The 18,545-nt window shown below is 44.8% G+C and overlaps 1 protein-coding gene across 2 annotated transcripts in view; it reads right to left on the reverse strand.

The window, feature by feature from the left end:
• The window catches only part of FSTL4 (follistatin-like 4), a 242,366-nt gene that overhangs the window by 39,434 nt on the left and 184,387 nt on the right, over positions 1–18,545 (reverse strand). For both annotated transcript variants that reach the window (XM_009890835.1, XM_009890828.1), the window contains exon 6: positions 1,747–1,913. In XM_009890835.1, the coding sequence (XP_009889137.1) occupies positions 1,747–1,913 (167 nt within the window). The remainder of the gene's footprint in view (positions 1–1,746; positions 1,914–18,545) is intronic.

The following is an 18,545-nucleotide window of genomic DNA, read 5'->3' on the forward strand; positions in this document are numbered from 1 at the left end:
GCTCTTCAGCCTCCAGAATGTGTGGAAGTAAGTTTTCAGAGCAGCTGAACCTTGCTTCCAACCCCAGCTCAGTCTTGAACCCAGCAACGAAACTGAGCCTACAAACACGTCTCACATCTATTTAGCGAATATAAGGGCAAAAGGAAAGGCTCCTTCTAGACTCTGATCACACAAAGCTGTTGAATTTGCTCACTACAGATTAAACTAAGTGTGTGTAATCTTTGCTAAGATTAATCCCTGTCAAGGAATAGATGTGTTCTGAAGAATACTCGCGCAAGGCGGTACGGGCAGTAGGCTGCCAGGTCAACCCCCTGCATGGCTCACTGCACCACGCTCCCACTACAGCAGGGAACGCCTGGCTTTCCGCACGGCAGCTTGGCCGGTTGCTATGTATTTTTAGTGCCAGTGACCCAAAGGTCATTATTCTAACCCTGGCGCTGACGGATGTCTATAAGAAATCTGGTCAGGTCACCGGCTTCGGGCTGGCTGGGCAATGCTGAGCATCCCCGTGACGGCTCCTGTACAGCGCTGTGCCGATCCTGCGGTGGGGTGTTGGCTGGTTTCATGTCGCATTTCAGTGTCATGCTCCAAGAAATGCATTTTGAAAGGGCAATACTTGCTTTGATGAAAAGAAAAGAATGTTTAGACGGCTGTAATTACTGAGTTTGTGCACACAGTAACCACCTATACATAGCGCACATGATTTTCCTGCTAAGGTAGGGTCAACAAATAATGTATAGGGTTTCAGTGCATGTTTTTGTCCCACGTGCCATAATTTCAATGTATTAATGCAGAAGAGTAAAAGAAAGATTTTTCACGTTTCAGCAATCCTGGATACACAACAATTTAGGGAGCTACAGTATTACCTGTAACAACTCTGAACTGAGTGGTTATCAAATTAACAAGAGCTGAACAAAAATATAAATCAACTCTCGCTGTAGTGTAATTAAAATAAAACCTGATTTACTGTGTACTTTAATGCAAAGAGAAATGAAATACAGACCATATTTTTTGTACACTACTTTCCACTCTCTCTGTAATTAAATGTTATTAATAAATGAATAAGTTTATACCATTATTCAGGTATTGTCTTTACTACAAACTGTGACTCACACATCAGACCAGCACTGCGAATTAAAAGAGATTAATCTTCCTTCCTGTGAGGGGATTGCCACACCTTGCTGAATAATCCCATATTTTAAACCAGTCATCAGAAATAGTAGCCGAGGAACGAGAGTTGAAATTGGATGAAAGGCAAGTGAAAAGGCAGGAACAGAGACAAAAACGTATCGTTTGATTTAGATAGAGGAGAAATTTCATTGCCGACCATAAACGTATTGTTTCATGTTCTAGATGAACCTGTTTCTTTGTACTGGGAATGAGATCCCCGAGGTCTGTAGAGCTGCCAGAGTCCTGGGTTTCCAGGGCTGCTGTCTGTGGACCACAGGTTGCACCAAACTGCACGAGCACCAAAGGATGAAGTACCAGTGCTATGTGAGCACTGGGTTGTTACAGTACTGAGTTTTAATTTCATAACAACACGTTCCAAGCGCCCTGCTCTCAGCTGCATATATGTTGTTTTCCTTTTATTCCTGAGACATATTCACATAAACCCAAAATACCACAACCAGCTTCCAGTTTTCCATAATAATGAGATAAAACTTGTTCCCTTAAAACTAACATCTGTTAAATGAAGTCATATTCAGTGCCCTAAAAAGAAAATGGCAAGAGTAATTCAGGACTCACGTTGATATCCTCCAGGTCGAGGAAGTTGAGGATGACGCCGTTGCGTTTCCAGATGATGGGGGGCCGCAGCGCCCCGCGGATGCTGCATGTCAGAACGGTGCTCAGGCCAACCGTGATGGTGGTAATGCTGATCTTCTGGTCCTCTGGCAGGCTCAGCTGAACCACCTCTGCAAAAGGCAACAAAACGGGAATAAAACCAAATACTACAAAAGGAAGGTGTTCCCCTTCTCCCCGCTCCGCCTCTCTGCTCCAGGAATAACTTTGAGGGATTTTGGCATAGAGATGGATATCTATGTTATAAAAAAACCTCCAAACAATAAAGCCAAGTAAGACACAGCACTTGAATCTGGCCCAACCTTACTCCCTACATCATTTTCCTGAGGCACGTAGCGGTAGTTGTGGCTTTAGGGCACTCAGATGGGTCCTCTGGCAGCCTGGCTGCAATAGTTAAGTCTACAAATGAGTCAGCAACAGGAGGACAAAGAAGGGTTTTCCCGCTTGAGACCATCTGGGTTTGTTTCTCTAGGGGACTCCTGCTACGGTGCTTTGAAAAGGCACAAGAATGAGTCAGGTTCTTTCCTTGAAGCACAATTAAGTAAGAATGTTGTCACCGAAATATAAATAAACCCAGTTTTAAATTGCCCAAATATTGGGAAGTCACCAAGCATGAAAACTCCTTGACCAAATGCAGCCACATACGGCATCTAAGATACAGATGTTCTTACATCCAAGCAGTGAGACGCTTTCGCATACGTTATTAAATTAAAAAATTCACTTATTTTTACTTACATGTACCACACAAAAGAAACACCCGAGGCAGAAAGCCCTACTGAAAACCACACTAACATCTTTCTGGAACCACACCAATGTCACATCATTTCCTTCTGGCCAACGCTCACAAGACATGTCTGCGTATTTTGCCATGTGTGGCCACACAGAGAGGTAAGAGGTTTGACACCAGAATTACCGTGGGTGCAGACTGCCGTTATTACGCATTTCAGCGGCAGTGAGCCAGCAGTGGGGCAATCAGACCACATTGTCAAAGCTGCCGCATTCACAATGTTATCATTCACACGATGGGATTTTTTGCTTACTCTCGTTCAAAGGCTCTGCAACAAGAAAGCCATGAAACTATATTATGTATAAATGCTGAAAACTAGTCGTTCAAGGTACCGCCCCATTGAGATGAGTGGGGAACTTGCACAGCACTTTGGTGTTACATCGCTTCAGCAAACTCAAGAAACTTGGACTGGGGAATGGATCACCCTCTCCTGGTCACAGGCCCCCCCTTCCTCACGTCTGCTGGCATTAACTGTGGTAAAACAGATCAAAGAGACCAACGTTGCCTCACCCAAAGTCACATGCTTTGGGAAAAACCACTTTAAGCAGTGCCGACACTATAAAATGGCATATGGGATCAGGTTACTCCCTCCCATCAGATGCCAAAAATACTCTTCATCCTGCTTGATTGCTTCTCGTCATTACTACCCGCACAAGATCTGCGTATCACAGTGTATCTATCAGCACTGGTACAACCTAAATCCTATGTGTGCTTTTATCGCGCTCTACAACTACCTGAAAGGAGGTTACTCCCAAGGAACAGGTTATAGGACAAGAGGGAACGGCCTCACATGGCACCAGGGGAGGTTTAGATTGGATATTAAGAAAAATTTCTTCCCCAAAAGGGTCATCAAGCGCTGGCACAGGCTGCCCAGGGACGTGGTGGAGTCGCCCCCCCTGGAGGTGTTTAACAGAGGGGCAGCCGTGGGGCTGAGGGACATGGGTTAGTGGTGGGTTTGGCAGTGTTGGGGTGATGGTGGGACTCGATGATCTTAAAGGTCTTTTCCAACCTAAATGATTCTGTGATTCTATTACTTTCTTCCAGCCCTCTGAAGAAGCACTGACTTTCAGTGAATCCACTCATTATTACCGCGTCAGTTCACAGTGAAAGATGTGATTTTGCCTTAAAAGTTAACAGCTTTGGTAGCAAAATCTTGCACTCTTTTCCAGGCCTTAGACTACGGAAATGCAGGGAATAGAAGTAAGAAAACCAGCACCTACTTTTGCAAGCTTAATTTTCCATCTTTTCCCCATCTTTCTAATGGAAAAATTGCTTTGACACATCTTGAGCAGTAAATCTGTTCACTAAAATATTCGGTGGGTTTCAGTAGCCTTGGGAAGTCCGGGAGGACTCACTTCAGCGCACTGCTCTCCCAACCGATTGGGAACGCTCAGGGCACAACTTGCTCGTGCAGCAGTGCCCCAACAGCTCTGCGTCCTTTCTCCTCCTGATTCTCCCACCTAAGCGAGAAGTTAATTGAATGTGCCACAAATTGTACTTGCCGCTGTAGATCTGAGGCTGACTTTGGGCTGCAAAGATCAATACAGCGTTGCACGTCGTGTCGGAGAACTGTTCGCCGTTCTCCCAGTTAATACGCCTATCGCTATTTCAGAAAGAGCACGAGCTGTGGAAAAGAAGCGGTAGCCATAGTTTTGATATACGGTTGATCAAAAGTAGGAATGTTTGACCAACTCACTGCTATTATTTGGGTTGTGGTGGCTGCCACAGGCATCAAATGAGAAGAGAGCCTGAACCAGTCAGACCATTGAGTAGTTTCTGCACCCGAAACCTTAAAATCCAAACAGGGAGATGGAGGAAGATTGGGGAGGGAAGGAGAACAGGACCCACCCAAGGTCACTGAGCAGGTTAGCAGCAAAGCCAGAACAGATAACGCATCATTAAACGGCGCTGCCCTCGGTACCTGCTGGAGGAAGGAGCTGGGCGCCGCCGCAGTGCAGGACCACTGTCTGTGGCCACAGGGGTGGTGATGTCCCATCCCACCATCCTCATCCTGCTGCCTGAAGCGGGTGAACAGCACACAGGGGCCAATAACATTGTTATTTCCCGCATAAAAGAGAGCTCCTTTTCTGAATAAAATATTTGGAGTGCACTTGACAGGATAAAGAACTGATAATTACAATAATTCGTAGCATGGAGTAGGGCTAATGAGGACATCTTTTCTTGAGGAGAAATGAAACAGAGGGTCATTCATTTACGAGAGAATTGCTTTTTCATCTTACTGCTGTTTTCCTTAATTCCCTCTGCTGTTTCTCACACTGCCTTGAGTTCCCCGGCTCACGCTGGGCTCCCATCAGCTCCCTCTTCAGCAACATTTTTTTGAGTGTTTCGTTGCAGTAGAATTTAAGGCTCCCTGCCCGTCTTCCAAATGATAGCTCAAGAGGTTTTGGTTTTACATTTTAGAAGCACACTAATGAAAAATACATTAACTTTTAATTAAGAAGACACCTTGCATAGCCACCATTCTTGGATGATCTGTATCAGGCCAAGAGATGACTTTTCACACTAAAGCGTGTAATTAGTACAGACCACTTCAACAATACAAACACACTCCTTTTCTGAGTATTTCTATGGACAATGTTTGAAGGCATATTATTACCAGTACGTTTGAGGGCATCTTATTAACATCTAAAAGCTTTTCTTACTAATACAGGACTATTTTGTGTGGCTTTAGTCATTGCTTTACTGTTATCAATAGAAAAGATTTCACTACATAATCAGGTGCATCGGGGAGGAAACAGAGCTTCCCCAAGAGGGTGCAAGGGTTGGGCTTTTCAAAAATGTTTTTAAAAACTCAGTATCTTGTTCTTAAATTATAGAGCCGAGACGCACTTGGTGCTAGTTGGATTATGTGTACAAATTATTCAAGTCACCATAATGATTTTGTGTAGAACCTCTAGATTAAGTATTGAACACTGTTCATTTTCTTTTTAAAAACCTTTAGGAGATAAAAGGATTTTTTAGCAGGCATATAAAACTGAACAGAACAAATGGGTAATATTCAAAGTGCGCTCACTTGCAGAACACAGGCTGGAATGGAATTTGGTCCTAAAATCAAGCAATTTTATGTTCATTTGGAAATTCTGCAGGATGATGCATGCAAAACAGCTTTCTATATTCAATAGATTCAACCAGTACCGGTCCGAGCTGATGATATTTATCAAGTTGTGTCAAACCTGGTACTCTTCTCTGGGACTTCAGCTGAAGCAAGTCCTCAGTCTAAATAAAAAAAGGCTCCTGCCAACCACTCTGCCATCAAGGAGAGATGCTATCATCAGAGAATGAGATGCTATCATTTTTGACTCAACTTTTAGTAGTTCAAGACAGAGGTAAAGCCTTCGTAATAACCACCTTTATGAAGGAATGGGTGTAACCGTGTCTGCGTGTCAGAGCCCCGGGAGTAATCTTTCATCAGGTACTGCACCAAACGCAGAACAAAATCAAGGTCAGTGAAAGGCGGCCAGGACACGGCAAACTCAGTAGTGACGGCAGCAGCTCAGCACCTGACAACTGCGCAGCTCCAGGAATGAGGGAAGAGCCGTCTTCAAACCCTTCTCCCCAGCTCAGGAGGGTGAGGGATCATAGGATTACAGGATGGTTTGGCTTGGAAGGGACCTTAAAGACCATCCAGTGCCACCCCCTGCCCTGGGCAGGGCCACCTCCCACCAGCCCAGGTTGCTCCAAGCCCCGTCCAACCTGGCCTTGAACACCTCCAGGGATGGGGCAGCCACAGCTTCTCGGGGCAACCTGCCCCAGGGGCTCACCACCCCCACAGGAGAGAACTTCTTCCAAATAGCTAACCTAAATCTCCCCTCTTCCAGTTTAAGGCCATCCCCCCTCATCCTATCACTCCCTGCATGCCAGCGGTCGGCGCCGAGAGGCTATTGAGGAGAAGGATCGCTCTGTCCGACTGGACACCTTTTCTCTCTCCTATGACATTGAGTCCAAGAGAGGCTGTGAAGCGCTGTGGACCTCAGGTGACCCAAGCGGAGCCATTCTCATGCTCTTACGTTAAATTTCTTGCAACACCGGGTCCCACGGCGACACGTTTGAGAACGTGAAGTCTTACTAATTCCTTTTCTTGCTAAAAACATCAAGATACTGTCAAACATTTTCCTTGGCCCCTCCTCCTCCGCTCCAATTTTATTTTTCTTAAGGTGCTGAGCCGGAGCCGCAGCGCACCTTCGCGAGCTGTGCATGCTAATGCCAGCAGGTATTACTTGTTGTGCTGTTTTATCATGGAAATCTTTTTTCTCTGCTGTCATTTGCAGCCCGCCAAAGGCAATCATAATTTCACAATGAAGACATGTATAATTGAGGTCATTATAAGGAGCAACCTGGAATGAGCATCTATGGAGAAAAGCTCATTGATTTAGCACCGCGCGGAGATAATTTACATAGTAAATGTGGGTTGCCTGCCTGCCTTTGCTCATGCTACACTACATACAGAAACAGATTTCACACTTTAAAAAGTGCTTAATATCGTTAATTAGATCTTTTCCCTTAAATCTGAAGAAAATATACTTTTTAATACATTGTCGCCACCTTTAATCATTGCTACATTTGTTCATGGGTATCTTGCCTTGCTGAAACAGAATATGGAGCAACAAACTGTATCAGGGGACAAGGCAATACTTCTTTAATCCCGTAACTTGTTCTCAGTGAGGAGACAATGAACCAAAAACGTACCTTTGTGTGGAGCAATGGGAGGATGACTTCCGAAGAAAGTCTCAAGCACAGATTCTCACCCCCAATTTAACGCTCCTGAGCAAAGAGACCTCCTTTGTGAGCTGAAGGATGGGTAACACAGCCCTAAACACATGGTGTTTCTCCAGCAGCGGTTCAAGTCAGGATCGATTTAATGGGATGGAAACTTCAGCCTCCACTCTGCTCCCCACGTCCTGCAGTTTGCGCACTGCATCGCTTATTGCCTCGTGGCCCAATATGGCAGCAGGAAGGTCAATGGGATTTCAGCATTTGTTTCAATAGATGAAAAGAGTCTTCTCTAGCCAAATACGTTCTCAGGTGAGGAGCTAATTTCATCAAGAAAAATCAAAACAATTAATGGATCAGAGGAAAAAAGAGGGTATACCTTTTATAGGTATTTTTGCCCCCAACAATTTTGATGAGATGTATTTGGTTCTGAATAGAGAGGGGAGACAAATTTAAGACCCTCTTAAATCTGAGCCGACTGCAGCTAACGGCTTTTAAAATGACCATGTTATAGGTGGGATGTATTTATAACCACACAACTGAACATGAGATTTGGCCAGCCAAAGAGTGACTCTGGTGACACTGTTTTGGGAGACGCTGGGAAGAGATGTGGTCATCTAATTAGTCACTGCAGAGAGAGATTAAAAGAAATGAAGGGCAGTTCACAGTGGGTCTGAATCTTTAAAGCACTGTATAATATGCTTATAAATTACTTGCATTGGCACGTGATTTAGTTTCTACCCTACTCTATAGGCCAAATAAATGAATTAATAAAAACCTTAGTACACAAATCACCCTGGCTTTGCGTGCCTTTGCAGACCTGTCACACTGGCTGTTTTAAGGACTATCTCCAGAAGAAATGCTATCACATTTTGCTGCTTATTAAGGTTGACCGAGCCAGTCTTGCCCAGACATATTTGCTGTCTTCTCACCTGTCCAGAGTCAGGTGAAGGACGATCCGTCAGCCAGCCCCAAAAGAAAACTCCATTTTCTGAACACCAACTCAGAACTGCAGGAAAGCCAGTCGTGCTACTAAAAATGTTTATGTTATTAATTAACAACATTAGAGCTGTTAATGAACATGATTAAAGTTGTTCACAATTAATTAACCCAGAGAATTCCTACAGCTCCTGCATCAGCTCTGCACAGGTGATCGGGATGAGGCTTCTGGCTTTATAACCTGTGGAGAAACACCACCAAGAGCTGGTTCTGCCTCTGGTGTCACACCCCCACTGCCCAGCTGGCCTCCATGGGACATTTTAGGAGTCTGGTTTCCGTCAAAAAGAGGTACCACAATGCAGCATTGCTCTAAGGCTCATGAGCTTAATTAATGTGAATAATGAAATTATTTCTAAAGCTAAGTAGAAGTGTTCACATCTCAGCTCTATTTTGTAACTGCAGTAATTCGAGTTCTTAATGTAATTTATAAATCCTCAGGACCTTGGGCATGCTACTTCAGGAAATATTTTATTGTAAATTCTCTTCTAAATTAGTCGTGCTGTTTTCTAAGTCATAAAAAGGCACAATCACGTTTCTAGCAGTATGAAAGAATTTAGTACCTCAAGCCCTCTTCTGTCATTACTCTTGAAGGCCACAGGCTCTGACTCCCCGAGGGAGGTCCCAACCTTGCACTTGAAGCTAAAACCTGCCTTGTCCTGGAGCTCAGGATAAACGTGTGCAAATCACCAGCGATACTCAGCTCTGGTGTGGTGCCAGAGGACAAGACCCTGTCTCTCATCCCTGTCAAGTTGAACAACTCTGCTAGTCTATGTGGTCATGACTTCTAGATTAAATGTAAGAGAAAAGCAGCTATTGAAACAATCAAATATTACAATGCCTTTTACTTTTCTTCAGCAACTGTGTCCATAATACACCATCATTGACATATCATAGAGTGGTTTGGATTGGAAGAGACCTTCAAAGATCATCTAGTCCAACCCCCTGCTGTGGGCAGGGATATCTTTTACAAAATCTCATTGTTCATAGTTGATTATTTAGATAGTAAGAATATGTAGAATAAAACAAAGCTTAACATGAAGGGACAAAAAAATAATCTCATGTCAGAGTCTGGTCTAGCCTCAAGCTAAAAGGGATTAGGACTCCATACGCAGGCCAAGCTGCCCTCGTTCCTATGAAATACCTGCATATTCCCCTGAGCCCTCTGGAAGAGTGAAGAAATGCTCCCAGGGAGGACACGCATTGTTTCCAGCGGTTGGAGTTGATGGCAATCGGGGATGTTTCTTGACGGGCTCTGCAAAGATGGATTCACATGTCCCGAACTTCAGAGATCTGGAGGCTGGTACCACCTCCGCACTGGTGTCTCAATCCCCTCCAGAGCCCACGTGGGGCCCTGGGTGACCATGCCTGGCTTGGCCATGTCCCGGGACAGGGTGATTTGCTCCCAGGGAGGGCCAATTCCTCACAGTGATTATAAAGAAACTTCAGGTGAGCAACTCCACCACAGCCACCTGCACTGGAAACATCTACACCTGGAGAGGCAAACGCTGTTCAGACAGCTGCTTAGATATTTATCTAAATTATACACAAATTCCTTCAAAAAATCATACACATTCAAGAAAAGAAGCCCAGCTTTCCCGTATGAATTTGTATTAAGCGCATTCACACAGGTAATAAATTTGCTAAAAATAATTTATATTGACTTTTAACCAAACACAGCTTCTTTATGTACTGTATTCTAAAGATCAATCTATTTATTTTTTTAGAGGAAACAAGCAACACACTTTCCATCATAAAATCCCATCACTGCCCTCCTGTTACTAATCAGAGGGAGAACATTTAGTTTGTGCAGAAAGGGATAATTCATCCATTCTTGAAAGTACATGAATAAATATAAGTTGTTCAGTGCTTAATTATCTAATCTCCTGAGGGTGGTAAGTGATGGATTCATTATGTAAATAGGCATAAGTAGTCTATTTTAGAGAACAGTTTACATAAATGCATTTGTTTTTATTTTAAATTCCTATTTCCCACAGATTGAGAGCAATGTTGATATGATTAATTTTTGATAAAATATTCCCATGTTGTGTCAACAGTGTCCTGCCTCGACTGTAACAGCCACGCCTTTCCCCAGCCAATTTATTAATTTGAAAAGTAAAATTGCTCATGGTCTGATCGGCTCTCAGAATTGCTTCTGGTGGTCGTGCCAGTTAAACATGGGACTCAAAAGATTTGTCTTTTTCTTAAGAAGTGTCAAAACCATACTATAGTGTCCTCCTCTGCCTCTTTCCAAATAACTGCGGAAGAGCAGTATTAAAATCTTTCACTGAATCCCCAGGGAAAAAAAATAAAATGTTTTTTTGGGACAGATGTGAGGTGTTACAGCTGCTCTCTGTGTTTGGCACTCTCTATCCTACTGGAATTGAAAGACATAATTAGCATCAGATGTTTCACTGCCACAAAAGCAACAGTTGTCTCCGGTAAAAGGTTTATTTCAGCATTTCTAGGAGTTAAAAAGTTTTTCCCAGTCCTTCAGAAATTCCTTAGCTTTGAAACGGAGAACTCTTTAGCACGGGCAGATTCTTTCAAGGCAATGACACTTTTAAGAACAGCCACTATCTATATTCAAACTACGGTATTTCAGAGGACCAAAACCCGTATGAAACCACTAAACTTTTTTTTTTCTTTTTTTTTTTTCTCGTAACTTCTGTAAGTTACAGCAGCTGAACTGATTTATACCTGATTTCAGGCAGAAAAAGATAGCTTCTGGTGGAGGAGGTGATGTGCCAAGTTTCTCCCTGGAGTGCATTTTTATGGCTGCTCTATAAACCCCTAGGGTTTATCATGGAAATACTGTCAGACCATCAAGTCCAGCATGACTTGTGGGAACCGCTGTAATATGTACGTAAATTACTTCAAAAATAGAGACCAGCCAGGCCACAGGGTATTTGGGGTTCAAGAAGCATTCACATATAGTTTAAAACCACTGAGACATCAAAAATGGCTGCATCGCGCTGCTCCAGTCTCTCACCCTCCTTTTATTTCACTTTTGAGTTCTTGGCCGGCATGATGCAATGAATGCGATACACTGAAAAATGCATGAGCCAGGAAACAAGGAGCCTGGAAAAAAGCCCCACACCGCTTCTAAAGCCCCTGTTACGGGTTTCTAAAAAAATAAAGTAAATAAATCCCAAGCATTTAAAATCAGCGGAATTTATTTCTTTCATATTCCCACATTTACTGCGTTCATAAACAACCAAATCAGTGATAGCATACCTTTCGAGCTGTAAATAAGCATTAGCGATATTTTTCACGGAGCTTTCATTGCTCTTTCTATGGATGACTGCAAATTTAGCCGTGGTGATTATATGGATTTGGCATCTTTTCTGACTGTAGCTCCGCTCAGGATACTTAATAAATGCAAGGACTCTGCTTTCCCCTGCTCACGCCGTCCCAAGCCAGAACCTCAGCTATTTCATCCCCCTCCTGCGCCTCCCACTCCAGCCACTGCCCGTTTGGGTTTTCCCTCATTAAAGTCAGAGGTCAATCTCCCTCCAAGGATTTTTTGGCGATTTTCCTTTACGAAGAGCTTCCCGGGTGCCAGGCCGGCAGTATCAAATCAGAGCACATTTCATTTGTAAATTAGAGTTACATAAGCAGGGGAAAAAAAAAAAAAACAACAACAAAACCCATCCGAATAAAAAGTGAGTGGCTACAGGGTGTACGCAGATTATTTTATGCCACGCACCCCCGGCTGGATGTGGGACTTGCACAGGATCGCTCAGAAATGCTGCCCGCCGGGCTGCACAGCAGGATTACGGACATAAAAGACTCCAGCTACGCCGGGGCTCAACCCAACGCATGGCTTGAGGATGCATTTCTCCTCATCCCGACGTCGGTGCTGCCGGTCCCACCTCGGCGGGTCCGACTTTGGAGCGATTCAATGCGGGCTGCGGGGATGTATAGCTCCGAACCGGCACAAACGGTGCGAATTCGGCTGTGGGGGACACACACGGCCGTGGAAGGTTATGGCAAGGTTGTTCTGCAGCGACATTTATCCAGATAACATCTTGTATTTTAAAAATACATGAGCGGCTAAAAACTTCTGCATCAGCACTCTCGCCCTTGTCCTTCCCTTATTCCAAACCACCAAAGTTTGGGAGAAAGTCACAAACGGGCAGATGAACGGCGGCGATTTGCAAAGAAAACAGGTAATTAAATAGCGTTTCCCGCTGGAGAGGAGGGTGAAGGGAAACCAGAGAGCAAAGAAGAGTACCTAAAGAAAATCCCCCGGTTCATGGTATCAGCACATCTATTGTTGTGAGCAGGTTTTCTCCCGGTTAAACCTTTTCCAGCCGAATCCCCCGCAGTTAAGAGCTTTTTAACAACCGCGGGGAAAGGGCCGGGTGATTCATCAGTGCTCCTGCGCCGTGCCTGGCAGGCAGCTGGGACTTGGGAACAAAATTTGGAATCAGCATTTCAAAGCCGGCGTAGCTCGGCCGGGTTTTAGGGCTCCGCGGGGAATTGCAGGATGGACAACAAAAGGTTTGGAAGGGACCAGTGGGGAAGGGGTAAGAACAAGGCTTCATGCGGCCACCGAGGTGGCTTCTCCAGCGGAGGGGAAACCACTGCAGAGAGCTCTGGAGATGGGGACGAGCGGTGGCGGTCGCAGGAGAAGCGGATTTAAGTCCTCTCCCAGAAAGTGCCCCCTGCTCTGCCTCAGTTTCCCCCATGGGAAAGACCTCTCCAGGTCATTCCAGGAATAACACGTTTGAAAAGATTTCTCAGCGACCGCGGTAATAGGGGCCACGCAAATACCCACCAGCGTGTCGCGTCTGTGGATTTCTCATTAAAAACCCTCAGAGGCTCACAGATAAAACCCACATATAAAACTGAAATTTAATTACACAAAAATACTTTGAAGCAGAGAATTGCAGCTACTGCTGCGAGAAACTGAAATTCCAGTAATACGAGAATGATAAATGCCGCATCCTTGAAAGCAACAGGAAAAACAAATCATCCCGACTATCATATTAAAAGGCATACTGAAAAGCAAGATACGCTGGCAAAATCAAATGTGGCCAGTAACGCTTTGTGTCCTAACCGACATCAGCTTCTTGAAACTTTTAAATCTGCAGAGCAGAATGATTTATAGAAGCTGCTCTTTATCATTCAGGCTTATAAGTCTTATGTCACATATCCCCCCTTCCCCGGTATTAGAAGAACATTCAGGTCGCGAAGGGAACCGCCGGCGGGAAGGGGAGCAGGGGGAGCCCGCATCCCCGGGTGGCACACGCATCCTTCTGCATTCCATCAGCCTACGCCGTTTTCGCACAGAAGGGACGGGGCTTATTTAGAGAGCACCTATTCAATATTTTGTTTTTCTTATCTTACATCCTCAACCTTATTTTCAGCTATTCAAATGTAGCTCTGGAGGTAGAAATGATTCATTTCTCCCCGGATTTTTCTGTAACACCCTTCACTGTTAAATCCACTTCAGAAATGCTTGTGAGCACCTTTGACATGTTGGCTTTAAGTGCATTGTGCAGCCTCAGAGAGGGATTATTCGGCACAAAGAACTTTTTAGCCCTTCTGCCTCCTTTCTGCTCGGCTCCAGCCTGCTCGCAGCTCCGACCTGGCCAAGACCCCCCTGTCCCTGCTGAGCTCCAGTCGCCCCATGGACCATGCTGGTCCCAGTCTCCTTTCCCCACTGTCATAGAATCACAGAATCATCGAGGCTGGAAGGCAACTTTGAGATCATCGAGTCCAACCATCAACCCAACACTGCCAGACCCACCACTAACCCATGTCCCTCAGCACCACGGCTGCCCCTCTGTTAAACACCTCGCAGGGGTGGTGACTCCACCACTGCCATGGACAGCCTGTGCCAGTGCTTGATGACCCTTTTGGGGAAGAAATTTTTCCTAATATCCATCCTAAACCTCCCCTGGTGCCACTTGAGGCCGTTTCCTCTTCTCCTATTGTCACAGCTTCCAGATTTGACACCTGCCCTATTCACACCTCCCGGGTCCAGCAGAGGCTGATGGAAACAAACCGCGGCATGGTCCTGCTCCTGCCTCTGCAGGGACGGCCACCACCGCTTCTCACCCTGGGAATTTCTCTGCCAAAACCTGAGAAGTATTTCCCTAAATTTGCACCTGAAAGCTTGGCTTTCATTTGGGCTGTCTTCTCCCCTAGAGCCTTCAGCCCACCTCTGCTCTCCTGCCACGCCAACCTCTCGCAACATGTTCTTAGTCATCCGTTCCAATCAACAGTATTTAAAATAATGAGCACATTTCCATTCCTTCTTCCTATGAAAATGGTCTTTTTTTCCCCACTATTTTTTAATTGTTCCTCTCTAAACTTCCACCAACTGTATCTCATTATCTCTTTGTATGTGATATTAATGGCTCTGTGCTACCCACCACCTCCTCCCTATGCAGGTGATTACGGACCACAACGCAGAGATTTCTCTTGCACTAATGGAATACAATCTTAGGTATCACCAGTTTGGTAACGGCTGTTGAATATTGACTTTTTAGGCTGACTGCAGTAGGTACATGCCTTTTTTACATTTAATGATCACAAATTAAAATCAGCTCAATAAGCTGAACATTTGAGGAATGCACATTGCACTATACATAATGAATTATTGCGGGTTAAGTCTATAACTTAAACACAAACACAATCTTTAAACTTGTATTTAATTTACAACAGCCCAGAAATCGAGTGGGCCAAATGAAAGCTTGTTTAATGCTAAATTATTTGCCAGCACAGCCACCATATGCCAAGTGCCCCAAATAACAATATTCATCCCATCAAGGGTTTGGCGATAGTTTCTTTTTAAGATCTTTAGCACAGCGTTCATCACAAATATTATCAACCAGATGCTCTGTTTTTTCCAACAAACAATTCACTCAATGTTAAGAAAAAAACCCAGAAATTCTCTCGGACTGCAAGTCCGTGCGCACATCACACCAACCCAATGACAGAAATGGTTCAAGCAGTGCTCCTCCTCATCGTGTTCCTCCCTGAACAAGAGCCTTCCTCCCCCGCTCCAGCCAGACCTTCCTCCCCCTCTATTTTTTGCAGCTATGCAGAGACACAGCAGCAACATCCAAAATATATTAATTCACTCACCGAAGGTCAGATACAAACTAGTACATCATAAAAAGCCACTAGCTCGCACAGAACATCAGCGCTGATGGCTCAATTGCTTTTGCTAATATCTTACCTAAATAATAGCTCTGTGATAGGAAAACTGCAGAAAACAGTATTAAAGTGCAGCTACTGCTCAGGATGGTAATGTCAAAGTTAAAAATTCCGAATATAAAACCTTCAGCTAGCACATGTGTTAAGATCAGTGGCTGGCTTGTACACGGCAGTATGTATTAGCCAGTGTGTAAATCATGGCTTTGATTATGAAATGATTTTCACAAACGTAACATGACATTCGTTCACTATGATACAACACATACCTGCAGGGCATTCACTGAAAAGCCTTCTGCAGTACTTTAATTGATGTATAGTCCTTTGTGGCTTATATCCATTCAAAGCAATCTCAAATCTTACATTTTTAATTGGCTCAACTGTATTATTATTAACTTGGGTAAACAATTAATAGTAATTGATGGAGCTAGTTAGTCCCCACGCTGTTGCAACACCAGACATGATGCCTGACATGGTTTGGTTTGGATTTTATATATGGCTCGTGAGACACAGGATACCAAAAGGGCCCATCCACGATCATGGGCTCACGGGGCGAAGCTTGCTTCAGACATGCACTAAAAAAAGTGGTTCATGCCCTGTGGAGCTGCAATGGAAATGTGCAGTAGTTCCAGAAGACGGCATGGGAAACCGAAGCACGGTCAGATAAAGTGACTTGCGTTGAGCAGAGCAAACCTTGTCTCCCTGCTCGTGAGCAGTACCGCCAAAACCCCTCAAAATATCATAAATTATTATGGAAAGAATTGTTTATATCTTATCCCAGAATTCTGCTTTCAGATGTTTTCACTACGGCGACCAGCTCAACTACAAGTATTTGGGATTTCTCTGTCTCTGGCAAGACCCCGGGTGCACGAGTGAGTGTTTCTGGCAGTGGTTAATCCTAGGTGGATGGGATTTAATAGGCATTAGCTAAATTATGCTATTTGAACCAGGTGACACACAAATATTCTTTTATTTGTCTTGCAGCTACGCTTCACCTTTTGCCAAACTTCTAATTTCTCTGTCTTTTTGACTATTTTCTCCCTCCCCCCTACTAAAGCTACACTGAGCAAGACAGCAAAATGCCAATGCAGGCAACTGAGAAGATTGCCTCTGATCCTATAAAAAAGGACATCCCGCAAATGAAAATGCCTCCAACTCGTGCCAAAGCCGAGAGACATGGCTCTTTCGGTCCAGGTCAGATCAAGGAGGACTGTGATTTTCCAGCCCCGTTTCATGAGGAGCAGAGGATAGCAGTGCTCAGCGCCGCCCTGAGCGCAGCCAACCTCACCTCCCACCACGGGCAATATGAGCTTTCCAGGAAAATTCCTCCAGGCAAAGTGGTGGTCGGTTGGCTCGTTGGAGGGGTTCACAGCACAGCAAGGCTGTGAGAGTTGAGGGTGTTCAGCCTGGAGAAGAGAAGGCTCCGGGGAGACCTTATTGCAGCCTTCCAGTGCCTAAAGGGGCTCCAGGAGAGCTGGGGAGGGACTTTTTACAAGGGCATGGAGTGATAGGACGAGGGGGAATGGCTTCAAACTGTAAGAGGGGAGACTTAGACTAGATATTAGGATGAAATTCTCTCCTGTGAGGGTGGTGAGCCCCTGGGGCAGGTTGCCCCGAGAAGCTGTGGCTGCCCCATCCCTGGAGGTGTTCAAGGCCAGGTTGGACGGGGCTTGGAGCAACCTGGGCTGGGGGGAGGTGTCCCTGCCCAGGGCAGGGGGGTGGAACAAGATCATCTTTAAGGTCCCTGCCTACCTAAACCATTCCATGATTCTATGAATGCTTAATAAACCTCACAAATAGGTTGGAGCATGTCCTGTCACTATTCAAGTGCTCTCTGAAATGCTCCCTGCCCATCTCCGCTGTGGCTGTCCCCCAGCAGCAAGCCAATGACTGCACCTGAAAACGAAGAACATCAGTGGTGTCTCCAGGTGCGCACTTCTGTTCTTTGCCCCATGTTAAACCTACGCCTGTAATTTTAAATCCCCCCTCCGAAGCCACAGCTATCTCATTATACCTCATGCGCTGCAAATCATTAAATCTCAGTATAAATCAAGAGCAATGCTTATATAGGAAACGTCAAGGATGAAGTACTGAAGTCAGGGACATATTGTGAAAAAAGGCTCTTAATGATTCAGAGTAATATATTTCAGATGTTTGAGCAAACAATGCATTCATAAACCATGGCAGAACTGCTCCTTTCAGACTGAACGGAGCCTTTATTCCCAAGTTACAGATAATAGTGATTGAATGAAGGAGAAAACCCAAGGACACTAGACCAGGTAAATCAGTGCTCCCCAATACTTTCAAGCAAGGAGGTAGAGAAATATTTCACGCTGACCTTCTGTAATACTGCCTACTGCAGTGTGGAAACTTCAACTATTTTCTCCTAGCTTCTTCACCTAGCAATACCTGAGGATATTAAGAGCTCATCAAAATTTGTGCCGCATCTTTAAGGAAAAAGCATGCTTATCTCCTGCAGGGTTACACAGGTTGGAAGGTAAAACGTCAGGAGAGCCCTCCTTCCCAGTCTCCCACTAATGGGAGATGTGGCACAAGGGCTCCACACACCAGCCATGTACGTCCTTGGAGACCACCCTGAGGAGAAGCCTGGCTCTCACGCTTGCCAGAGCACTAAAGGAAAAACGCCCATGGGTTGGTCTCTTGTGAACAGGGTCTTGGAAAGACTTTAGGTCTGAAATGGCCTCACTCCAGGACTATGTGGACCATATTACTGAAACCTTCCGTATGCTGTAATGGCAGTGGGAGATGCAAACCCTCACTTGCTCTTGAGGCATGAAATGCAGCAAATATCTAAGAACTCAAAAGGGTATTTCATGACAGAAGAGGATGAGAGTAGTTTATGTTTGATGCCTAATACAGAGTGGGAGAAGCTGGCCTTTGTCCAGGATGCCAAGGTGAACAACAACCCCTCTATTACAAAAAAATGTTATGGGTGAATCTTAAATGACTACAGATGGTCAGGTGTTGATTTTGCATGTCCTTTGAAAGACAGTACTGTCAGCAAAACAGTGCCTTCTAACCAAATTTTGAAGTTCAATAC

This window comes from Charadrius vociferus, unplaced genomic scaffold (assembly GCF_000708025.1).
Source record: "Charadrius vociferus isolate BGI_N301 unplaced genomic scaffold, ASM70802v2 scaffold370, whole genome shotgun sequence".
Lineage (NCBI taxonomy): Eukaryota > Metazoa > Chordata > Aves > Charadriiformes > Charadriidae > Charadrius > Charadrius vociferus.